General features: G+C 40.4%; 1 protein-coding gene across 1 annotated transcript; it reads right to left on the reverse strand.

Annotated features, from left to right (window-relative positions):
• Positions 1-2,850: 2,850 nt before the first annotated feature.
• Positions 2,851-26,416, reverse strand: LOC117970759 (metaxin-1-like). The gene is made up of 8 exons (XM_034918527.2): positions 26,263-26,416; positions 17,504-17,573; positions 15,697-15,776; positions 12,909-13,001; positions 10,825-11,007; positions 5,788-5,864; positions 4,976-5,130; positions 2,851-3,826 (listed from the first exon to the last, which is right to left on the reverse strand). The coding sequence occupies exons 1-8, from the start codon at positions 26,353-26,355 to the stop codon at positions 3,588-3,590; spliced, it is 990 nt and encodes a 329-aa protein (XP_034774418.2). The 5' UTR covers positions 26,356-26,416; the 3' UTR covers positions 2,851-3,587.

Here is a 26,416-nt window from a genome sequence, read left to right on the forward strand (position 1 = left end):
AGGAGTGTAAGTAATTGTCAAAATAAATAATTTAGGGTACAGCTGGAACAAAAACCAGGAGGGACATGGCCCTCCAGGACTGGAGTCGGGAACCCGTGCCCTGATTTACCTATAATGTGTGAATAAAAGTATGATTTTATGCGATACAGAGGCAAGGCAGGATTACAAACAAGTTGCTACCAGACTAGTTTCAATTATCTATGGCGCATACTTTCCTCCCAATAATATCCAAGAACTGGTCAAGTGAAGCATATTAAAGCTGCAACGCATTGCTAAGCCCTGTTGCCAACAATGAGCTAATCTGCGTAGCTTTTTAAACCCACATCCTGGCTACGTTCCCACTTTCAATTTGCTCAGGGTCTGAAAACTTGTAAGACTTGACTCTGCTGTCCCTGACTTGTACTACATATCATTAACAATCACTTCCTACTGCTTCTATATGTTTCCTCTATTTGAAAGTTTCTAACAAAACTTATTAAAAAAAAATTAATAATAGTGGTGCACTTTAATGCACTGTAAATGTGTTCTATTGAATATGATATAGTAAACAGGTATTACCCTTTTTAAAACGTGGTTCAACACTGGGTAAAAGGAGGCTTTCAGTTCGCTTGCCTTCTAGGACATGTGTTACACTGCCTCTGTAATTTTATCTAATCTTCAGGGTCACGTTACTGGCTGAAAAGCACGTCAAATCATTAGGGGACGTATCTGGTTGGTTACTGGGAGGAACGAAGGCCCTGAAGGGTGCAAGACTATCTGAAAGAACGACTTGCAAACAAGAGATTTCTTCATCCTAGTGCAGTACCAGATGTTCTGTAATGAAAGTACAGGTTTCTTTCCAAAAGAAACCTATAGTGAATGTCTGTCCATAGAAAACGTATGCAATTATTGTTTACTACAATCCCTTTAATCTAATTTTGAATTGTGCTTAAATAACATTTTCAAACTTTTTTTTCTAAAATCCAATACTCACTTTTTCCTCCCAGTTAAACTGCAGTGCATGTCTCTCACAGTTAGGAACTGGTCCAGCACAGTCAGACTGCTTACACTGGTGTGTTTAACAGTGCATTTAATTCTATTTGATCAGCGCAAGGGAACTTGAGTTCGCACTGAAGAGCTTTTCTCTTCATTTGGCACTAATGTTTAAATCCCTCTTCATTCCAGTTTTATCACAACTGTCAAGGATTAGTCAACACACACTGGAGAGATAATTAGCCTAACCTTACCGTGGTTGCATCAATAAAGGTTACGCACTGGCCGAGCAGAAGAGAATGGCACTTTTGAATAATTCCATACATGCACATTCATTCACTATGGCTGTTTCAAATGTGCAAGGTTTGAAATAAACACAAACATTTACAAATATATACATGATAGCTGATAAAGAAATCTGTTTGCAAGCCATGTTTCCAGATTCCTGGAGAACTTGGAGAGTGAAATTGTCCCCACCTCTTTCAGGGTCTTCTTTCAAACTCATTTTATTACCTGAACTGGCCTGCAATCACAAAGCACATCTAGCACTCTGCAGGCCACTGGCAAGCACCTTCTACCGGTTTCACTGGATATTCAGAAGCAGAAAACAAATCGAATTTTACAGCAGCTAGTTTTGGTCGATACCTTTTGATAGTAGCAGTTTTACTGTCTGGAATATACAAATCTCTCAACATCCAGTCAAACTGATAGAGTCACATTGTAGGGAATGAATCAGTGAACTGAAAATTCCATGTCACACAAGTCTCAAATGTGCAGTTTTGAAAGAAACACATGTTAGACAAATGAATTTTTATTTTAAAAGGTGAAAGCTATGCTTTCCCATAGTGCTGTAATTCCTTGGACACCAACAGGGCGAAATCACCCACTTGAAAGTCTTATTTCCTGTCAGTAACCAATCAGCTAATTCCCCTATTGACTGACATGCTGATCAGCCAGTAACCAGACCCAGAAGACACTGCTGAGGTGACCTAGGAAGTGTAACAGAATTCCTGAGAGTAAAGCAGGAAGCTGAACTTTCTTTAACCTGATTGGAGTATCAGATGTTTTAAAATGAATACAGGTACATGTTAGAGAATGGGAATGCAAAACACACAAGACTTATGAAATGAAGTTAGCTGCATTTACTTTAATGCAACACTGTTGTATCCCAGATTGAACACCCTGCATATCTGTTGGGAAAGAACCAACTACCAAATAGAAAGGAGAGGTCATAACTACTGTACTAACAGCTGCACCTTTGACCTTGCTGCTGTTCCAAAGGGATCCTGGAAGGTGGCAAAGCTGGGCTTCTCAAACTCGGTCCTGGGGACCCTCTGTGTCTGCATTTTACTAGTAACTTGAACTCTGCAACTGTTTAAGAGCTGAAAACAATTAAAAAGGTCAAATTAAGCAAATTATTAGTTCAAGGAAGGGTCTAGTTAAGTGATTGAGAGCTCAGTTGGAATGAAAAGCAGCAGACGCAGGGGGTCCCCAGGATCGGGTTTGAGAACCCCTGTGTTAAAGGATTCTAAAAGGTATTGACAAATGTCGACCCACACTATTTTGACCTGAAAAAAAAAAACATGGACCAGGGGTCACACATGGAGATTAGATAAAGGGGCATTCAAAACAGAAAATAGAAGACACTTTTTTTTTTTACTCAGAGAATTGTGGGAGTCTGGAACCAACTCCCCAGTAATGTTGTTGAAGCCGACACCCTGGGATCCTTCAAGAAGCTGCTTGATGAGATTCTGGGATCAATAAGCTACTAACAACCAAAACGAGCAAGATGGGCCGAATGGCCTCCTCTCGTTTGTAACCTTTCTTACTTTCTTATGATTGATGCTGCAGTTTAAGTGTGAACGGAGGCTTTTCAAATCCATTGTATTCCCTTTATTAGCACTGGCAGCAATATTACAGGCTCCCCTTTTTCTTCAGCTGAAGATCTTTCTTATTTTAGTATAATGCAAAATATGTTTTAAATACAGCACTACAGATTAATTGTTGCTTCCTGAGTTGCAGTTTTTGCCAGCTGCAAATAAACCACACAGCATAGGATGGGGTCAGCTATAGCATTGTACTTAAAAGAAAAACAAAACAAAAATACTATTGCTATTACTAATAATAATAATAATAATAATAATAATAATAATAATAATAATAATAATAATAATAATTCTACTGCTGTCAGAAACATCGATCCCTTGCCAGAGCTGTAAATTCAAAAGTAGTTTTAAGTGTGACACACGTATATCAACAATATGTACAGAACATTAAAGACTGACATGTCTATGTACAGACAGAGATACCCCCACAACCTGATACTGCACATACATTCTGCAAAATAATGTTAACAAGTTTGGAAAAATGGCTTTCCAGACATATGGAAAAATATAAAGGGTGACGTACGAAAGACCGCCTCCACTATATCCCAGTCAATGCAGGGGTTAATAAGAGATAAGAAAATGGATTTGGAAAACTTAGTAAGCACTCCTTAGCAAAATATATTCTGAATATACATTTATTTATCCAGAACTCTCAAATCCTGCAGTTAAGTTTGAGCTTGGAATACTGGATTTTATGTTATCCATCCCTAGTGGCCCCCTAGCAGGGCTCTACTCTCCATCCTCATCGTCGACTTCATCTCCTGCCAGCTGCGGAGCTCTCCTCCCATGCAGTGCATTGTGAGGATCGCTTCTCTGTATAGACACAATCCCTGTTAGGAATGCATAGCCCACCATGGCTCCCAGTGCCACCAGTACAGATAGGAACTGGTTGCGGCGCTTGTGCGGCTCGTTGTCGAAATCTGAGCCGTCCTCTCGTGGAGTGGGGGCCTTTCTGGCTGGGCCATCACCTGCGATGAGATGATGACACGTGTTAGTAATTGTAGCTTACAAAATAATTCCCCTTTTGCACTAGCTCAATAGATCTCAAATGTGCAGTTTGGAAAGAAACTGCATGTTATAGCAAACGTGTAGATTAATTTAGAAAAAAAACAGGCATCTGGTACTAGCTGAAAGAAAGTTCTGCCTTGCAGGAAGAATGTTTTACTTTCCTTGGTCATTTCACCCCAGCAGTGTCTTCTGGGTCATGTTACTGGCTGAAAGGATATCAGTCAATAGGGGAAGCAGCTGATTGGTTCCCGACAGGAAAGAAGCCATTGAAGGGGTGGGGACAATTTCACCCTCCAGGTGATCCAGGAAGTAAACTAAAACATGTGTTTCTTTTAAAACTGCACATTTGAGACTTATATAATGAATAGATGTGCATGTTGGGAAAATAATGTATGGTATTGTTTTGTTGACTGCAATTACTTTCAAGTGCTTCTAGGTAAGAGTAGAACAAGTAATCAGATCATCATGGCTTTTATTTTGACATCTCCAATTAAATATTCATTAAAATGATTAAATCAATCCCTAGCTACCCAGAAACACATGCTTTCTTTGGGCATTGCTAATCTAAGGCTCTTCTGTTTGCATTTGTATACATTTCTCGTCATTCAATTAGGAAATGGATTACCTATTGCACTTCTTGCTAAACATTCTATAAAATCGTACCTTCTAGGTCTCACAAATGCAGTTTTTAAAAGTATGCTGCAGCACTTATGATATCGGGTAGCATATTAGGTTAAACAAAGCTCTCAAGACTGCACTCCTTGGTCATGTGGCCTCCTCGTCACTGACCTGCAGCTTCCCCTCATGACTGACATGCTGTCCCCACTGCTCATGCGAAATGGCAGGAGGTTAAACAACTCCCTGAAAGGCACGCAAACTGCTTTCTCAAACCCGGTACGGTACCAGGTCTTTTTTTCTATTCAGTTACTGGTATATTTGTTAACTTTAAAAAAAAGGGAGTTTTGCAATGGTGACTGCCAAGATGTTGAAGTATTGTCCTGGCAGACACCATTGAAGAACAGGCCAAGGTTTCCACAAATACATAACTTTACTGGGCTCGTCAAGCAACTGACCCTAAACCTGTGTGTGAATGTTTCAAGCACACTCACTGGCTTCGTTTTGGAAGTAGAGGTCCAGGATGTGGCTGCAGTAGTGGCACAGGTTGTCCAGAGACTTGAGGTGCTGTTGCAGTTTACAGTTGGGCAGTTTGACCTTCAGGAGAGGGGCCAGCTGACCAAATACATAGGCATCCAACGAGGAAGGGCTGAGGCGAGGGAACACAGAGATGGCTTTCAACCTTTTCATCTCGATTACCAGTAGGGGCCATCTGGAGCAATCTTAAAATGGCTACAACAGAGATCTACATCATTACAACCGACTGTCTGTAAATGGCTCTAAAGATGCGATGGCTTGGTCCAATTATATGAGAGATTTTACCCCGATTAACAAAGTGGCTGCTTTGACATTACTGTAGCAAGCACGCAGCAAACAAATCTGTCAGACTGACGGATTGTACATTTAATTATTTCCACAAGCTTGCTTTCCGTACACAAAATCAAAAGGCTAGCCAACAGAGTAGAAAAAGGCTAGAGTGTAGACAAGGGAGTTTCACTGGGCTGAAGCCCAAATGGACATTGTGCAAATGTTTGGAATAAAATAGAAAAGAAGGACCAAAACACATGTCAGAGTTGGACACATTCTAGCAAGTTTGGTACAAGACTGTCAAATGTGACATGCTGTCGTGTGGACCAATAGCTACAGGAGAGCACCCTACCAATAGCTACAGGAGCCCACCCTATTGATCAGATTCAGATTCCAATATAAATTCTGTATCTTAACAAAACAGTACTTCACAGATCAATTGGTCTTATTTACACAGCACACAAAGAAACATAAAATGAATAAAACGTAACTGACTCACAAATCTCCAAAGAAGAATTTCTGAGTTCCTAGTCGTTGAGACAGCAGGGTCATGCACTCATATGCGTCCCGGTAAAGCTGGAAAAAAAAAAGTGTGTAATATATTTCAAAACCGAAGAATGTCCTCACCACGCATTATTTATGTGGACTAAGGTGTCATTTTTCATTAGTTCGACATGTTCTAAAAGTGTGGGACACGGTGGACAATCATATCTCATGTGTCAGTTGGGGGTCCACATCATTTAGTAATACAAGTAGGTGAATCTAAATTATTTTTAACTTTGACAAAGACTATTAAACAAAATTTTTGTCAATTTAGTTTCTTTTAGAATTGCTAAATATAGTATTACTGACCCTTTCCAATAGTAAAAGCATAGCAATAATGAGTAATCAAGCATAGTGAAAGCATCGTAAAGCACTGTACAGTACATAGCAGAAAAAAAGAACACACCACAATACATTTGTATAGCGTGTCACACATACAACTGCCACAATCAGACCATTTAAATAACAGATTTAAATAATAGTATACACATAATAAAAAAGCAGCAATTTTAAAGTTACATTAAAACCCACTAAGATAAGAAAGCCATTTTATAAAAGTGCGTTTTTAGTCTTGACATGAAAACTGTAACGGTCCCAGCTTCCCTGCTTGTTGACAGAAGATACTGTCCTATATAATTTTGTTGATTTAATATACTGTACTACTATTATGGCTTCCGGTAATTTCTTTGATTACATGATGTTATGATTTCCATTACATGAGAGTAGATGTTAAAACTTCATACTGATTAGAACTTGGCTCTCGCCAAAGATAAGCACCAACTAAGACTTAGCTTTACAGTAAACTAATGTGATCCATCTGTGTCTCCATCCATCTGCGTTTCCTTCCATATGATGATGCAGATATCCTTCTGTCTGGTGTTGATGGCTGAAGTGTAACGGCTGTGATGCTGGCTCCGGGGATCAACCACAGTGCGGTTTCCCCAGCGCATCAGCATGACAACCGTCTGGATTGAGCCAAGTAGGGTACATCTCTGGGGTGTTCAAGTGGGCACCTTCCTTTCTCAGTGTTTCGTCGACTAGCCCACAACACCTCAAGCCCAGTAAAGCGCTGCTGTCTATGCTCTTCAACCCTTCCACTGCTTCGTCTAACTTCTCCCACACAAACTGTGTCCTTCAGATCCCCGTTGTACCATCTCCCAAGACTTTTCACTGGCTTCTCAGACACTGCTGGTATTGCCTCACCATTAATATAGAACCTTTTATCTACTACTTTACCTTTAATTACAGAGACGCTCCTTGATGTAGTGGGCTTGAATTGCATTTGTGCCCATTCAATGTTATTGGTTAATTTGCCCAATAACCGATTAAATAAGATACAAATTCTATTGATATATTATTATTATTATTTTTTTTTAATTATGTCTCAATCCTAAAATTCTAGGTGATGCAAAACTTTTGGCCATAGCTATAGGTAAGCTTTGAAAACCATATTAAAAACATGGCAAGCCATTGGAAATGCAAGGTGAAAACTGTGAAAATACTATGCAACTAAACTGCAAGGGTGTGTAACGGTTATGGATGATGTATCTCAGTGGTTCTCAAACTGGGGGGAGCAGACTGTATTCTGGGGGGCGTGAGGAGGTTCAGTGGCAGTGATGAAGCCAATTTGCTTGAAAACATTAAAAGTAGACCGGACATTTCCAATCAATGGATTTAAAAAAATCTGGAATTGATGATGCGATCAGACACCCAGAGGCAATGTAAACCGTGCCTGCTGCTGTAGTAGGACTGTTCTGTTTTATGTTAAGCATTTTTGGGTTTAATTAAGTAACCGCCAGAATTGCTTCTGTCAGACTTGTTAGAAAGTCTATAACAAAATGGTTGACTGTCGATACGCTGTAGATACAAATATTACTGAAGACTATTCCCCAGTTTAAAATGATTTCAAAGCAAATTAAAGCATTTTAGTTCCAGCATTATTGTTAAAGTTTTCACACGTGGCAATACTGTCCTACAATTACTACATGATACTGTGATCATTACACTGTGTTGTTGTGAACCATAGACGAGTTTTAAAACTGAGAGATAGCAAATGCTTATCATAAAAGTTTACTGGTACCTTAAAATTAAAGGGCCATATAAGAAAGATAAATACTTCAACTGATTTTTATAAGGCCTTCTTTGTTGCTCTCCAAGTTGCTGCAGTTACTAGGGGCGTAACTAGGAACAGATTTTTACCGAGGCAAAAATCTAATTTTTGTCTATAAAAAAAACAAAACCCTGCATATCCTGTTCATGATGCCTGGAGACTATTAATGCAAACTAATTATAAGTTGCTAACTCTTTACCCAGTGACCCACCTTGGATGATGTTTGAAATTTCATTACACCTTTTTATTTTTTTTTAAAACAAATCTCCTATCAAAAACAACACCAACCTAAAATTACCCTATTCACACTGTTAGAAATATGTGATATTAAAAGGGCAGGAAGAATAGAAGTTATAAATATGAATCAGTAGATGGGTTTATACCTGCAGTGAGGCATGCGTTTGGTGCACTGCTATTGAACTTAATGCTGAGACTGGTGACACTGATGCTACAACTGGAACTGGTAAGACTGGTGTTGCTACTGCTGGAACTGGTAACACTGGTGCTGCTACTGCTGGAACTGGTGCCGACACTGCTGGGACTGATAACACTGGTGCTGCTACTGGTGCCGACACTGCTGGGACTAGTGCTACTACTGCTGGGACTGGTAACACTGGTGCTGCTACTGCTGGAACTGGTAACACTGGTGCTGACACTGCTCCTACTTATCATATATAATCATCAACACAGACAATGTTGCTTTAAATTTACGTAACTATACTTTACACTGCTTCTGGTGTACAGAGGTCAAGGTTGAACGAGGCACGCTGTCACATTCATGCTGGAACGCAGCTGCAGTTTACTTCAGTATCCAGTGTGTTGTTACCACTGAACAAGCTGTTTAAAGATGCCGAAAACAATTAAAAAAAATAATAAAATACACACCGGTAACAGTACTGCTGTTGCCAAACAGTGAATTTATAAATAGAATTACCTTCAAGTTTTCTAGCCCGTGGCATCAAATACAATACATGAAAAGTACTACAGCTATGAATCGTTATATCGGGTGAGGGGCTGCGCAAGAAAAACACTGATTTATGAAAACGTATCGCAGATAAACATCACATTGCACAGGACTGTCAGCAGAAAAACAATATTAATATAACAAATACAATCCCTAAACGTTCTTACCCAGTTAGCTTCTTCTGAAAGAAATGCGTTACAGATTGGTTTCTTCGTTTCATCTTTGAGTATGTACAGTACCGAACCATCCACTAAATAACATACGGGACTACCCGCTGCTCCAGGGGCTGGCTGCCCTTGTGATGTACCGTTAGGGGAAGAAAGACAGTCGGGTACACAGGAGCGTTAATTCTGAACAGATTGGATTTTGTTATGATTTTCCAGGAGTTATAGCCTATAGCATCGACACAGCTTTTCTTGTGTTTTTCCGTGCCACCTATAAAACCTGGAACTGGAGTATCCAAACATAATATATCTATCAGGCTGCTTGTAAAACACGGAAATGACTTTGAGAACTAATGAGAACAAAAAAAGGGATCGGATCCGAATTCACTGGAGTCGGATCATAAACAGATGTTGGATCAAATTATGGAGCTACACGTGGCGTAACTAGGGAAACTGACCAATGAGAACGAGAAGCGAACATGTCTGTTTGGCACAAAGTTTCAATACCCCGGCTGTCAAATTTATATAAAGCCTAAGATCACAATAATGTTACAAAGAAATGGCAAATAAATAATAATAATAATAATAATAATAATAATAATAATAATAATAATAAATGTGGCATTTTTCTTTGTGAACTTGTGAAGTGAAAAATGCAAATTAAAACGTCAAAATCCCAAGGTAGCAAATCCACCGAATTTAATACCAGCCACAATTTCCCATTATACGACATATATTAACTTAAAACAAACGTTTCTGCGCACACCTCCAGGCATGTCAAAAGCTGTAGATGGCGCTGTGCATCCGACTGGTGCCTCTTAGCTTGCATATTTTTAGATGAAGTCCGCTGTCATCTGGTAATGCATATTGTTTATTGGCTTACTGCGTGACGTGTACGTTAGTAAGTGTTGATACAGAGCCATGTTGGATATTTTTTACCGGTATAAGTACATATGGGGGGGGGGGGGGGGCATCAAGTATCACAGACAAGAGGAAGGGTGGGGGCAAGGTCAAAAAAGTTTGAGAACCACTGATGCATCTCGCCCCTCTCTAATGAAGCCCTGGTTATGGATGATGCATCTCTCACTCCTCTCTAATGAAGCCCTGGTTATGGATGATGCATCTCTCACTCCTCTCTAATGAAGCCCTGGTTATGGATGATGCATCTCTCACTCCTCTCTAATGAAGCCCTGGTTATGGATGATGCATCTCTCACTCCTCTCTAATGAAGCCCTGGTTATGGATGATGCATCTCTCACTCCTCTCTAATGAAGCCCTGGTTATGGATGATGCATCTCTCACTCCTCTCTAATGAAGCCCTGGTTATGGATGATGCATCTCTCACCCCTCTCTAATGAAGCCCTGGTTATGGATGATGCATCTCTCACTCCTCTCTAATGAAGCCCTGGTTATGGATGATGCATCTCTCACTCCTCTCTAATGAAGCCCTGGTTATGGATGATGCATCTCTCACTCCTCTCTAATGAAGCCCTGGTTATGGATGATGCATCTCTCACTCCTCTCTAATGAAGCCCTGGTTATGGATGATGCATCTCTCACTCCTCTCTAATGAAGCCCTGGTTATGGATGATGCATCTCTCACTCCTCTCTAATGAAGCCCTGGTTATGGATGATGTCTCTCTCACCCCTCTCTAATGAAGCCCTGGTTATGGATGATGCATCTCTCACTCTTCTCTAATGAAGCCCTGGTTATGGATGATGCATCTCACCCCTCCCTTCACAGCGCTCGCTCACCTCTTTCTCAGCCTCGTCCCCAGGCTCCAGGCCGCTGTCTCCCCGGACGAGTCTCAGCCGGTCCAGGGCATGGCTGTGCATGCGGGTGGGAAGGTAAAAGTTGAGAGGGAAGGGGATGTTCTCCGCGTACCATCTCCGAGTCACCTCCACATAGTTTTTGGAATCCACCCAAAAGGCGTAGATCTGAAACAAACCAAACTTCTTAATTATTTCAAATGTTATGAAAAGCACCGGAAGTGTACACCAGATAACATTAGGTTATTATCATGATGATTATAATAACCATTACCGTATGGGTATTTACCTCTTAAAGACCTGAAACCTGAATAAGATCTATCAAAGCTGCTCATAGAGAATGTGACGCATGCTGGAATCGTTACATTTCGTACTCGATAGGGATCACATTTTTAGTTCTAAAAACAGAAACTATCAGGTTGGAAAATGTTTGGTACCCCTGTACTACGTATGTGCGTAAAACAACACAATTCATCGCGAAAACCGGAGGGTACGTGGATGATGATATGCAAGGGGAAGTGTCTGTGACAGAGACACTGACGCACCGTTTGGCCACCAGAGGCTTGTTCAATAATGTGAGCATTTAGATAGAACTGAAAACAATGTAAAAACAACAATATTGTGTGAATTATGAAAATCACCCTGTATATAGCATACGTGTTGTACTGCAAAGTTAGTACTCAAAGTAGTTTAACAATCTGTACTCTACAGGGCGATTAGAAAGTAAGTTTACCACATCAACCTCTACATAAACAATCCCACTAATATTTAGCATTACAATTCCAAACAATAAGCAGCAAACAGTGTACAGAACACTTCCATTGCAGTGGTTACATAATACCTATCCCTGTGCTGATAGATATCATTCATGCACTTAGGGTACACTTATGGTTAAGTGGTGTTTATTTTCCCAGTTTTGCTACGAGGAAAGACCCTGAGGCATTCTTGCACAGAAGCATGTGTGTGTGCATTCACAGGGCTGCCTGTAACCCAGCAATCTTTGCAAACTGGCAGCGATTTAAAGAAGTGCACCCTTTAGATTTGTTTTTATTGAAACCACTAGCTTGTCTATCATTAAAAGAACCGCAAAAATTAATAGAAGCTGGCAGAACAGATTGTGAAGACAAGCGACCCTACTGTTAAGAAAGGCCAGAGTGTAACAGAAAACAGACTGAAGAACGTTGAGATATGAAGACAGATCTAGGGACACGCTCCTTAGTGTTTACAAGAAACGCTTTTCTTTGCCTTTGCTGTGTTCCATGTTGTCCGTATCGCAGCAATATATTTCTCAACATTCGATTGTATTGATTTGTTTTATTCACACATTGAAATCAACTACGGAATTACGCCCCAAACACCCAACTCCCAAACGTTCGCCAGCAGAAAGATCATTTTTCTTCTGCTCATCGCAGTGTATCCACTTCATGCTCCCTCCTGTATCAATGCTGCTGATTGAAATGAGTGGCGTGTTGTGGGAAAAGAACACCAGCATTGTTACAAGAGGAGGGAGCGTGATCTGGATACACTGCGATCCTTTTCTTTTCTGTCCTGGCGAACGCTCCCGAGTAGATGTTGAGAAATGTATTCCCCAGATGTTTTACGACCTATGATGTAGGGTAAAAAAAAAATGTCAATGGAGTCGCGATAGGTTTAAATATATAACGCTGCGATACGGACAACACGGGACTCAAAGGTAACAATGAGTTTCTCTGCAGGGTGATCAGCAATACTACTATAGCTGGTATTAAAATGTTGTAACAAATGCAGCTTGAAATGACAAAGTCTGAAATAACATTTCTACTGTACAGAAAAGCATTTCTTTAAGGCCATTTGATGGGGCCCCTGGTTTATTCTACTCCCGAGAGAGATTTGTTTTATGGATATGGCACAATACTTTTGTTTTTCAGTGAATTCAAGCTTAAAGTGTTACAGAACACCCTACAACGTTTTCAAGAAATGCATTATGCTACCTTTGCTGTGTCCCGTGCTGTCTGTATCACAGTGTTCGATTTCTAAACATAATGCCGACTCTATTTTCAGAATAGTTTTGATGGTATTAAGCAACTCACCAGTGCAGGCAACAGCTTCTCCTCCAGCAGAGAGATGAATGCCAGGGTATCGGCACCCTCTTTAGCCGACAGGTCGTAGTCTGCATTGTATTTCTGAAAAAAAACAAAACAAAACAAAAACACTGTCAATCACTAGTAGAGGATCTGCTCAACCAGGATTTAACTACCAGGCTCCAGATTGCATGACTTCCAGACAGACGTGGTCTTGCAAGTCAAAACAGGAGTAGTTTTAGGGAGTTTAATCATGATAGGTTCTTTTTAAAATCAGTCAGATTGTCACTTAGTAATTGTGTAGACAAGAGCAAACAAGAGAAAGGTTCGTTTTGTGTTCTTTATTGCATTTTAAATTCATACCTAACAGCGTAACGCACATTACAGAGAATTACTCAGAAAAGCAGAGTATCCACACACCACTTTACCAGCGGAGTCAGTCAGGGATCAGAGAGATCTTTCCTGGAGATTTTCTTTTAGTTTCTAGTTGGAAATAAAATTCCATGCAGCTGTTCTTGTGCGTTGCGGATGCGCATGCCAGACAGCGATCAGTTCATTTTTGTAAATAATCAGAAACCCCAGAAGCTGGCTTGGAAAGTGCATTACAATATTTATTGGGCAGTCAGTCACACACACTCTAGGACAGCGATGACTTCATTGCCCACGTCTCTTAATTATTTCCAGCAACATTTTTATCAATTGTTTTTGTTCCCGTTCCAATTTCTGGCACCTAGACAATAACGCAGATTGTGTGTTGATGGATTCCATCTGGACATCTCAGTGAGGGTCTTTTTACAGAGTTATGAGTTTGCTACAGTTTAACTTAAACTCTGGTGCTTTCAGTTTGGTCTACTGCCAAGACTTCTGTGGCCACTCACTGTGTATGAGGTTTCCTTGACAACAGTAGAGAAGCTCGAAGCGTTAATCAGTTCATACGTCAGGAAATGGTTAGGAGTTCCACGCTGCCTCAGCAGAGTGGGATTGTATGGTAAAGGGATACTGCAGCTGCCAGTCTCAGCTCTAACCAAGGAGTTTAAATGTGCCAAGGTTCGATTGGAAATGACATTGGTAGAGTGTGAGGGAGGCAGCAGCTGTGTTGAAAACTGGAAGAAAGTGGGCGGCAAATGAAGCTGTGGAGGATGCAAAGGCTGCCCTTTGTATCGGTGATATCATGGGGCAATTACAGCATAGAAGAGGAGGCCTTGGTCTCAGTTCAGCTCCTCCTACATGGCACAAAGCAGCCCCAGCTCAACGGAGGAAGCTGGTAGTCAACGAGGTACAAAAGCAGGAGGAGAGGATGCGTAAAGGCAGTTTCCCAGGCTAAGCAGGGAGAATGGACAAGATGGGAGAGTGTGGACCAACACAAGATCGGCTGGCGAGATCTATGGACAATGGAACAGAGCAGGATCAGTTTCCTCATCTGGTCAACATATGATGTTCTCCCATCACCACAGAACCTTAATCTATGGGTAGGAGAGGATCCGTGGTGTTCTTTGTGTTCATCGCCAGCTACATTATGTACAGGATGTAAGGTGGGTCTTAGCCAAGGACGGTTTACTTGGCGTCATGACCAGGTGCTGCGATGTTTGGCATTGGAAGAAAAACGCAGCATGACCAACAGTTTGCCACCAATTCCAGCAAGATACGTAATGGAAATCATAAAGAAATAGAGTAGGGGAGGGACACAGTAAGCTTGTTTCATTGGAGAGATGGGCCAGTTTCCTATTGTGAAATGAAGATGAGCCCTGCCACGCACCCAGTTCGGAACCCCATTGAGCTCTGTGCTGTTCCACTGACTGTCCTCCCTCTGCAAGCAGGTTCATGTCGCTCTCAGTGTGGAGAGTGGGTCGCAACGCATTCTCATGGCAGGTGGAGAGAGCACAAAACCGGAAAAGAACAGGTCATGCACTGCCATATTTCACATAGATCTCACGTGTGCAGTTTCCTTTTCAAACATGACACCCACCCGGTACTACACTTGGTTAAAGACATGCGTGTTTGCAAGCCATGCTTTCAGTTCGCATTGCACTTCCTTGGTCACCTGGAAGGTGAAATTCTTCTCAAAGGCTTCTTTCCTACTTTCAGCCAGTAACATGACTCAGAAGACACAGCTGGGGTGAAATTATTTCTGTAGTTCGCTACTATTTTTACTAAATAACTGGCTGAGAGGGTAAAAATGTGTATGTATCACTTCAGTGATAGTAGGCTACTTGCTGTCAGTAATGTATTATATGTTTCTATGCCAAGTTGATGGCTCATTTCATATACCCGCATACAGATTACAGGGAAACAACTCTGATAAACAAACCAGTGTTTTCTTAGCCGATTACATGGGGGGGCATTACAGTTATGGCAAAGTTTTGCATCACACTTCCTATAGAACGGCCTCCTCTCGTTTGTACATTTTTTCACATTCTGAGCCAGGGGTGTGAAACAGCTCCTGGAGAGCTGCAGTGTTTTCTGGCTTTCATTCCACCCGAGCTCTCAATTACTTAATTGGTCCAATTATTTGATTAATTTGACAAATGTAACACTTCTCTCCAGGCCTAAGTGCATTTATTAAATCAACTGTAAAAAGACCTTGAAAAATATGAAATGTCCAATTGAACAAATAATTCGATCATTGTGTTAAGTGAGAGCTTGAGTTTGAATAAAAACCATTAGACCCTGCGCCCCTCGAGGACTGGAGTCTGACACCCCTGTTACTGGTGCATTCCACATCACAAACAAACACTACACAGTTTCAGGCACAAGAAATCCAGCAACATCATTTCATCGGCAGATTTGAAAAGATTACCTGTTTTCGGAGGTGGATGATGATTTTGTGAGGCTGCGATAAACTGCCATCTTCACTAGTTTTCAGAGCCGGCAAACTACCTGGCAAGGGAAATTCAAAACAGGCATTATGATGGCATGCATACAGCTTCAGCATGAAATGTGAATACAATGTGCGAGACACTAACGGCATACACCTTCACTTCAAGACACTTAAGAAACACTAAAATAAACAAATTCAATGACAAGCATTTCAACTAGAAGTCTTTTTCAATGTCTTCAAAATTAATTCTGCACTATTGTTGAATAGTTATGGGGGAGGTTTCTGGCTGCTAGTTTCCAAACAGTAGGATTAAACATGTCTAAACAGATTGGTACAATAGAAGCAGCTGAGATGTGGTTCTTGCGCAGGATGCTAAGAATTTCCTGGACATCACGGAAAAGTAACAAAGACGTACTTCACACAGCAAACACCGCCAGGAACATCTTGACACAAATAAGCACAAGACAGCTTACATTTCTAGGATGTATGTTAAGGAAGAATGGGTTGGAAAACCTGAGTCTAACCAGTAAAACTGAAGGGAAGAGAGCGAGAGGGAGACAGAGGCAAAAATATCTGGACTGAATACTGGTGGACCAAGGAGAGAGATGGAAAGCATGTGAACTACATCAGCTGGCAGCAGGCAGGACAAGGTGGCGGAAAATGATCATTAACGTCAAGGACATGGCAACCGGACGATGATGATGACGATGACAATGATGATGATGATGACGATGATGATGACGATGACGATGGTGGAATATATTGGGAAGGTTTGTAAAGAATTAGAAAAGCCATTTAAGAGGCTTTCTATCACTTTTTATAAATGACTGCAATATGCATTTGCATAGGAGACGATTTGTACAGCACTTCATTGTATATGGAAGACTATGAAAAAAAACTGAATGTCTCACTTACCACTTATGTAAACACTACGGCTAACAGCTATATATGGCCTACATATTTTTGATATAAGTAAAAAACATTTAACAGTAATGGTTAAACTATAAACTACTAACATAGGTAAGAAGTGTTCTTAGCTTCAGCCAACACACACACACACACACACACATTCTAATTACAAAGTGCTTAAGCATTGAGTTTCTTTCATTGGTAAAATGAACACCGTCTAATATTCCGTTTCTTGGGAATCAGATACGGATCAGAGTTTTGATAAATGAATAACCCTGGAAATGTTTTCAGAAACTACTGCACAGGACCACAGCAAGCACACCGAGTTACTCATCCTCCTGATCTTTTTAAGATTAGCAGCTCCCTATTTGTGATGCGTTTCTTGTCAGGTAAACACACATTCCGGCTAATGCCTCAGTCAGTGCTAGAGACAGTACCAGTTAGTATTTTGCGTTCACTTTCATGGTAAAGTTTTTGGCCAAACATTTGAACTAAAGCCACGTTTCCATCTGCCTGACTTGAAAGTGATTTGAACTCAGACTTTTTCATCGGCAGCAGATCAAATCCATTTCAATCAGGACTCTGTCTGTCTGCCAGTTAGGATTGCAGAAGTCAGGGTTTTAGGCAGGTTTCAATTTGCAGAACAAAATAATTATGTTGGCAGAATCTACTGTCAAGGAAATGTTAAGTAGATAATTATACAAAAACGTGATACATACAGATCTTTGACTTGTGTAACGCCAGACTGGATTGTAGACTGGAGATGGAACAGGCAGCTGCCGCACTTTGATTTTCCTTTCAGACTGGTGCAGATAGAAACATGGCTGAAGAAATCCCAAAGCCATTCTACAAGAGAGCATTCAGAAAAACACTTTACCTGTGGGGCTTCTCCAGGGGTTAGCAATCTTGTGCACTTTGAGGGGGGCACCAGCGAACTTGGCGTAAGCCTGCAAGAGAGAGGGGGATACAGTTAGAAACTCATACAGATAGCAAGACTGCACTGCTGCTTAATGTGAAAACAGGCTTGTCCGAGTCAATGATTTTACTATAGCGGCCTTTATACTGTATGCGTGTCTGAATCAATGCCTCCATGTGTTCCTGCACCCATGAAGCAGCATGGCACACACATTGGCTTGCACCAGGATATCACAGCTGCTGTTTAAAATCATGTCTACTTCGACAGGCTTTTCTTTAACTGTCTTGTGGTTACATTGATATTTTCGGGGAATCCAATTACAAATGATAGACTAGTTACGAGACACGTTTGTGGAGATGCTGTAACGGTTTGAATGTTTTTAGTTTTAAATTGATTTATTGTGGGGCGCTCTGTGGTTAACGTTGTCATAAAGGGTACTGTTTAAAATAAACTGCTCAGTGGGAACAACAGGTGCTCTTCAGTCCTCTTAACTGGGTAAGCGTTGCATTGTTGTGGATGATATTGAAAGCACTACATGTCTCTCTCACACACACACACACACACACAGCAGCACAACAGCTCTCTGTCTCTCTCTCTCTCACACACACACACCAGCATTACGACACTCAAGTTGTTCCAAGCATGTAAAAACGCAGGTCTCCTAGGTAAATGCTTCACTTGGAATTAACACTGAGAGACTCAAAACCCAGTGAGTCACACACAAACACAGACAGGTCCGATACACCCAGTCAGCTACCTGGACTGTCTCATAGGAAGGAAGCAGTGAGCTCTCCTGGGGTACCTGCTGAGGTACAAAAACAAAACTTAATACATTCGGCTAGAAGCCTTTCAAAAGTCTCTCAACATTTCTAATATAATTGAGTAAGACTTCTAGTCAAAATGTTGGTCACTGAATTCAAGTTTCTTTTAGTACAATGAGTATTTAATAGTGATGGATGATATTGAAAACAAATACTCTTGCAGACAGACAGCCTCCATACACTACCAGCTAACAAAGAAAGATCTTCAGCAAGCTCCATTACAAAAAAAACATTTACTTTATATATATATATATATATATATCTTGATGCCCTGTAAATCACTGCAACTACATACTGTGTGAAAAACAATGTTCAATTTGAAATGCATGTAAAAGTCAAATCTAAAGAGGACTGTAAATACTAAATCTAACTATTTGATGAATTGAGGAGGTCAGTGGTTCAGTTTTCATAGACAGTGTCCAGACATTAAGTCTAGTTAGTAGAATGCCAGCTGGCAGGCTCTCCACTGTGAGTGTATCGGACTAACAGCGGCCATGCTAGGAAAACATACGAGACTGGCACTGCCAGCATTAATGGACCATTGAAAAGCTGTCTGGATTTTTTTTTAATATGTTCATGGTTAAAATAGTTTTTACAGCTCTTTTCAAAATGTCCGCTCTAGTGCACTGATAGTGTAAGGATTATTGCCCATATTGTCAAACAGGTAACACAATAAGGATCCACGATGTGGTACGGGACAGAAAAGCCAGAGCACTTGTATGTTTTATTTTAATTTTTTTGGATTTTCAAATCGCTTTTCCTGCAGTGATTTAGAGGACAGATCTTAAACCCCAGTGCACTAGATAAGCCATTCTGAAAAGAGCTTTGAAACAGATTTTTAAAAAGTTATGTGTAAAAAGCTGTCAAGATGTTAATATAAAGGAAAATTACAAGTATGTTATTTAAAGAGTTGTAGCGACACGTGGGGATGTATAATGTTACTCTAAAGAATAGATCAGTCTTCCAGAACTATTAAACACTCAATAGTGCTGAATTTACAAAATAAATCAATGGCTTTTTCAATATCTTCAAAATGAAATATTTATTGATCACTGCTACTGACTTCTTAATTCTTCCAGTAGAATACTGCCTCAGAAAACTATTGTAGGAGACCACTGTCTTCATATTAAAAAGCAAAAAAAGACAGAAAAATCCACACTGAATGCGAGTTAGAACAGGATTTAAGATAATCACGACACACCATTTTTAATGCAAGTGTCATTTTTAAACCATCTTCGTGTTTTTATCACAGCTCAAAGCTAAACACACTACAGACTGTTTAAAGATGGCATTCAATAACTGAATGCAAAGTAGAAAAAACTCATTTAGAATCACACAACGTATAGGATTCTATACACATGGAAAAAAGAATGTTCTGAATAGAAAAGTTCTGTAAATACATCACATGGTAGTAATGTAATGTGAAACAACTTGCACAGTAATTTTTCATTTGTAGGCAAAATCCCAACTTGCAGACCTTTGTCCTTTCCATATTGTCACTATTCACCGATACAGTAGTAAGGCACAGTACTACGGAGATGGATTTTAAAACCTTGTTCTCAAGGCAGTATATCCTCAAGGGCTAAACATACTTCAATTGTGGTGAATGATCTCATTGGAATGAGTTAAAATAAACCTTGTGCAATCCAGTGGAAAAAATGAGGCTCTGATCTGCCAGGACAACCCCCCCTTTCCCGTTTCCCTCCAGGGAAATCGGAACATTCCTTGAGGAAATCCTGAATGGAAGGTGGGGGGGGGGGGGGGGGGGGGGGGGGTAGACAGATTTGTGGTCTATATAAATCAGCACAGTCTGCAAAACAGACTAATTATATAACTTGAAATAACCCCTTTCACTTAGTGCAGTGCTTGTAAAACAAGAAGGATAGTTACAGGATTTCTGGCATTTATTCATTTACGAGAAGTTATAGGGGACATTTTTTCCACAGATATTTTGAGATGTTGGTAAGAACTAGGTGAGCCAACATTAAAATAAAATGTTGATTTGTGAAATAAGAGCTAGCATGCTCCATCATCACCAACTGCTTTGTACAAACTTATAGCTTTTTGTTCTAGTGCATAGTTTATTGTCTATAACTACTAAACACTGAACAGTGCTGAATTCTGAAATACTAAAAGAAACTTCAATGACAAACGTTTCGAGTAGAAGTCTGTTTCAGTGTCTAGTTTGTTACATGAAGCAAATTGATAGGGGAAAATCAACATTGATAATCAGTTCCTCAATAACTGATTGATTAACTGTCAAACGTTTTGCATCGTTCTTTCAGAGTGAATGCTACAGATTTAACATGTTGCATTACCCTTTATTTCTGTCCATCATTCATGTTGCTGAGGTGGTGGTTCATGTTAACATAAGCCCCTTTCTCACTGGCATGCTCTACCAGGGTCAGGACCCGGCGTCATGTGGGTCGGGTTCGTGATTTCACACTGCGTTTGATAAAGCAGGGTTGACCTGGGTGACAGAAGTAAATACACAATACGCGTATCAATGCCCTGGAAGCAGCTTGTTACTGATGCTTCCATCCAAGCTTCTCTGGATTGAACCGTCGGCCCAAATGTTGATTAGAGCAAACGTTTCTTCATCCCTGCTGCAATCTGGCACATGTTGCGTCTCAATCAACACAAACATGGCTAAACAGAATAAACAGAAATGTTCCTTGCGGAAGTGAAACCTTCACGCAGGCGTGGCCGTTTGTTATTGCGTCGGCTCACGAACAGCCATCATGCATTTTGTTTCGCTCGACCCGGGTCAAAGCGTGTCGACCCACATCCTGAGGTGGGTTGCTGTGATTTGGGTCAACCCAGGTACGAGCAAAGTACGTGGTTCCACACTACACAGGACTGTGGCATGGGTCGGGACCTGGGTAGGTTCCAGTGTGTCTGCAATTACAGTACAGTAAAAGCACACACTGCACATGCTTCTACCTCTACATTTATACTCATGGGCAGATCAAATAGTCGAATATGCTAGTGTATGCAATCGCCAATGTGAAGCAATTAAAGTGAATTGCAGGAGGGCATACATCTGAATCAGCCTTGTCTTAGACTATCAAACGATCGGTACAGTAACACAGTCCGAGTGCATCAGGTTCGATTAAAACCAGCTTTAGTCTGAGAACTGGAGCTAGAGTGACACAGTGGAATGGACAAGAGTCCATACAAAAATGAAATATTTACTATGGAAGTTAATCTTGAATGGAACTACAGTGCCAATAGCACAAGCAGGCCTACATAGGACTTGATACAGACGAAGAAAACAAGAATAGACAAATTCATTTTTTTCAGATATACCCAATAGGAGCCCCATTAAAGATGAAACAACTTTCATAGCAAATGTTAGTTTTGTCATTATAAAATTACCACTGTAAACTATAGATCCTTGTCCTTTCCTTAATTATGGCACTTCAAGTCCAAAGGGTCAAAAAAGAAAATGATGAGCCCACAACGGCCACCCAAATACAAACTTCCACAAAAACAACTTTCAGTATTGTTTCAGCAGGAGCTCTGGCCCGCTGTGTACATGTGTATGTATGATGTTGTCAGGACAACAAGAGCTCTGGAGACTCCGACTTCCTTCTTGTGGGATCTGGGAGCAGAAGGAAGGTGTTCTGTGGTAGGAAGGGCAGAGGGGAGAGGGGCACCTGGGCCCTTCGCAAACACACATCCTGCTGTTATTCAAGCCACTGTCCTGTTTAAACAGTTGTGGGGAACAATGAGGTCCTCAAACAATCAATCCTGTGATACTGACAGCAACAGCGCTACAGCACAGGCAGGGGTTTAGAGTCTACAGCACTTACAGTACAAGTTACTGTGCACAAAACCTGCATGCAAAACCCATGAACTTCTTCAATGAAGGGTGAAGGACACGGTCTGCCATTCAGACACTTGTGGCAGAGATGCCAACTTCTGAAGAGAGAAAGTAGTGGCAAGCCGATGACCTCATTTTTGCTGTTCAATCTATCATTATGGTAATTGTAAACACACTGCATTTAGAAACTTAAAAACCCACAATTAAAATACCTCCACACCGATTTTTTTAAAATTTGGAATTCTATTTATTCTGGATTTAAATATTTATAGTGTGTTCTAGGATCTCGTAAGCGCTATCAAACCTGGATTTAAATATTCAACTTCAAAACTTTATAAAAAATAACTATCAAAAAAAACAACACCTCAAGAAAGACTGAACATGTTATTTTATTTACATTTGTACTACTCTAACTATCAAAACACAAAATGCTGTGGAGTATCCAATAATTAATGAATTATTTAAAGCGAGTTAAACCTCAAAACCTATATTATTATTTGTTTATTTAGCAGACGCCTTTATCCAAGGTGACTTACAGAGACTCGGGTGTGTGAACTGTGCATCAGCTGCAAAGTCACTTACAACTACATCTCACCTGAAAGACGGAACACAAGGAGGTTAAGTGACTTGCTCAGGGTCACACAATGAGTCAGTGGCTGAGGTGGGATTTGAACCGGGGACCTCCTGGTTATAAGCCCTTTTCTTTAACCACTGGACCACACAGCCTCATTTGCACAAACACACAGTCAATCCTCACCCCTCCTCGAGTCAGTTGTCAGGGATCAGTCCTCCTCGAGGTTTTTTTTGTTTTTTTCAGGGAGACTGAGGGGTTGGACAGAGTCGTCTGAATCACCCAATCAAACAAGAGCAAAAAAAAATACCTTATTTTTTTCTTGTTGCACCAATCAGCAGCTACACTGTAATCTGTTTCATCCAATGGAAGCACAGTTGTTTTGCTCACGTTTGATTGGGGGAATCAGACGACTCCGTCCAACCCCTCACTCTCCCTGGAAAAAAAAAAAAAACACTCGAGGAGGACTGATGCCCGACGACTGACTCGAGGAGGGGTGACGACTGAGGATGTCCTAACATGGACACCGTATTAGTGTTTCCTTTATATTGTCATCTCAAAAACTTAAATGTACACAAAGCCAGATACAAGAAAATAATAGATCATCTATGTGTTATCATTGAACGCGATAAAAAACACATAATCCGAACGATTAAACAAAGATCCATTTTTTAAACATAAATTGCTCTGCTATTATCCGTTTCAGTTTTTTACTCATAAAAAGCCATTACAGTCTATCATTCTATCACAAAGTGTACAGTGTATGCCTTTGTGTTACATAGGCATTGACTTAAATCCAGACCACTAGATTTCAGTTTAGAAAAGCTCCCTTATTTTGAAAATGAAATGTTGACGGGTATGTGAACCCACTTTTGCTGTCAGTTTCCACTGTGAGTAGTTTCTGGTTTAGTTTTCCTGCACCGAATCAAGCTAATGTACTGAACAACAACCACTCCTGTCAGGCCAATTCTCACCCCCAGGGCTGGGAAGGTTTTTTTGAGATTTTAGCAATCAGAAAGAAAAGAGGATATTTGTCCTTGGTGTGATTTAACCTTTTTGTTACGTTCATTAAATTAAGATTTATTATTTAATTGCATTTATTTATCATTCAAGAACCATCTGGTAGAGAACATGTATATGTAGTGCTGTTGGTTATCACAGGATACACAGTACAATGTATCATGCAGAGAAAGTATCAAGGTTTATTGATACAATGAATCGTTACATTGTAATTCACCCTGCTTTAAACCCAGGCCTCAAGAGGCAACAGATAACATGCAAAGGAAATCAATGTATCAGAGACACCTGAAATAAACAACACACTGTACAGAAGAGCCTTAAACTCCTCTTTCTTTAAAATCTGTACAATCTAATATAGTAAGTGCTTGATATTTGTACGTTTTAAAATGTTTATTAATTAAATAAATAATTAAAAATTCTTGTCAAAAATAGGTTTTAAACCCAGCCTTCCACAGCACCTTAGACCACTTTATGGAGATTTAAAGGGGCATTCAGAACAGAAAATAGGAGGCGCTTTTTTACACAGAGAATTGTGAGGGTCTGGAACCAACTCCCCAGCAATGTTGTTGAAGCTGACACCCTGGGATCCTTCAAGAAGCTGCTTGATGAGTTTCTGGGATCAATAAGCTACTAACAACCAAACAAGCAAGATGGGCTGAATGGCCTCCTCTCGTTTGTAAACTTTCTTATGTTCTTATGTCCCCTTCAGCCTCTCCATAAGCCCCCGAGGTCATGAGGCATGCTGAAAGACCCAGTCTGTGCTCAAATTAATCTTTGTGCCCCTAGTGGCTATGGGAGCAATTGAACATAATGCTACAGAGCTGTAACCAATTACATGTATTCTGTAGCTCACATCAAACTATGCCAAGAAAATTCTCTGTGATTAGCTTTTGTTAGAAAGGAACAATATTCTTTTTGACTACCAAATGTCTCTTAATCTATAACAGATATTAAAATACTGTGTTTAGAGCATCAGAAACATGCGAATATCAGCAATACCCCAAAACTGGCAACATGTTCCTCTAGAGCAGGGTTTCCTAACCCTGGTCCTGGGGACCCCTCTGTGTGTCTGCTGGTTTCAATTCCAACTGAGCCCTCAATTACTCAACTAGACCCTTAATTGAACTGAATTTGCTTTAGACCTTTTTACTTGTTTTCAGCTATTAAAACAGTTGCAGATTTCAAGTTAGCTATAACATTTGATAAGTAACTTTACCTCTGCAACTGTTTAAGAGCTGAAAACAATTTTAAAAAAAGATCTATTTAAACAAATGATCAGTTAAATTAAGGGTCTAGTTAAGTAATTGAGAGCTCAGTTGGAATAAAAAAAACAGACACAGGGGGTCCCCATGACCCTGCTGTAGATAGTCTAGAACCAATTGATTCAAATAACCATAAAAGAAATGGTCAAGATGCAAGAACAGAATTTACCAACCAGAGGCGACCGTCTGGTTCCGACTAGCCAACTGATCTCAAAACCTTGTTATAAAGATCACATGATTCAGCATCAACAACATGGCTAGGCAACCCATTCCAACCCCTCCTCACCACTCTCTGTGTGAATTTTATGTCCACCACAAGTGTATGGAATGGTGAATCAAGACAGATGCTGCTGCTGAATTATGGTACTATTGTGACTAGACTATATTGTTGTTCGAGATCATAAACCAGGAAAATATTAAGAGTACAACTGACTAAATAAATGTCTGCTTTAATGCATGAACTATAGTTCAGGAAAGTATTATAACCTCCTGCTGCTGCAATCACTGCTATGTGGCTGACACAGCCTAGCATCTTTCAATGGAAATCAAGCCTACTGTATGTCCCGTTGTTTTAGTTGTGTAATGATTATTTTTATTAGGATAACGTTCCTCTAAATGGCTAACACATCAAAGGGGTCTGTTTGATTTAACGGCCCTTTCTGAACATTATTCATTAACAATTAACTAACTGTATTACAAAACAAACACGTGAAAGGGACGTCCCTTTTGGTTCGGCAGAATAATACAGTATTAATTAAACTCAAACTCTACATAACAGTTGTAAGTTATTATACATTTATATATTAGACCCTGGACTTTCTTAATCACCGAGGTTGTCATGTACATCACACATGTACACTTCTCATCTTGTGTGTATTATTTTTTATAAAGCCAGTATATCAGATTAGAGACATGTAAATAAATGCGCTCGGATGTTGTTGGGTCTGCTACAGAACACACCACCAAGAAACCAAACCAAACCGAGGCTGTCTGTGTTAAAATTGAGAAATCGTTCGGTAACACAGTAATAAATACTGCACGTAGTTATTTTCAGTCAGCTATTTTAATTTATGAGTAGTAAAGCACAGCCAGGTGACAGGTCATTGCCGCATCCGCAACCACGACTTCTCACTCGCTCGCTCCTCAGAGAAATAATGAAACACACAACAATACATTTAAATAAACAGATATGAAACAGTCCGTGTTTTCTCCGCTCTTACCAGCACGGTGAGGCAGTCGGGGTCCACTGACGGTAAACCCCGTTCTCCTTTCCAGCAGTACAGCTCTGAGGGAGCAGACATCTTTTTAGTCATGTCAACCTTCACCCGGAATCTCTCGCGGCTCTGCGCTCATGGCAACGGGACGCGCCCCCTA

This window comes from Acipenser ruthenus, chromosome 35, assembly GCF_902713425.1.
Source record: "Acipenser ruthenus chromosome 35, fAciRut3.2 maternal haplotype, whole genome shotgun sequence".
In the NCBI taxonomy this organism is placed as follows: Eukaryota; Metazoa; Chordata; class Actinopteri; order Acipenseriformes; family Acipenseridae; genus Acipenser; species Acipenser ruthenus.

Excerpts from the sequence above, each read along its gene's own strand:
- LOC117970759 (XM_034918527.2), bottom strand. The coding sequence starts at position 26,355 with ATGACTAAAAAGATGTCTGCTCCCTCAGAGCTGTACTGCTGGAAAGGA. Across the intron at positions 13,002-15,696 it reads TCATCCACCTCCGAAAACAG|AAATACAATGCAGACTACGA; the intron begins GTAATCTTTTCA and ends GTTTTTTTTCAG. Across the intron at positions 3,827-4,975 it reads CTACTTCCAAAACGAAGCCA|GTGATGGCCCAGCCAGAAAG; the intron begins GTGAGTGTGCTT and ends ATCTCATCGCAG.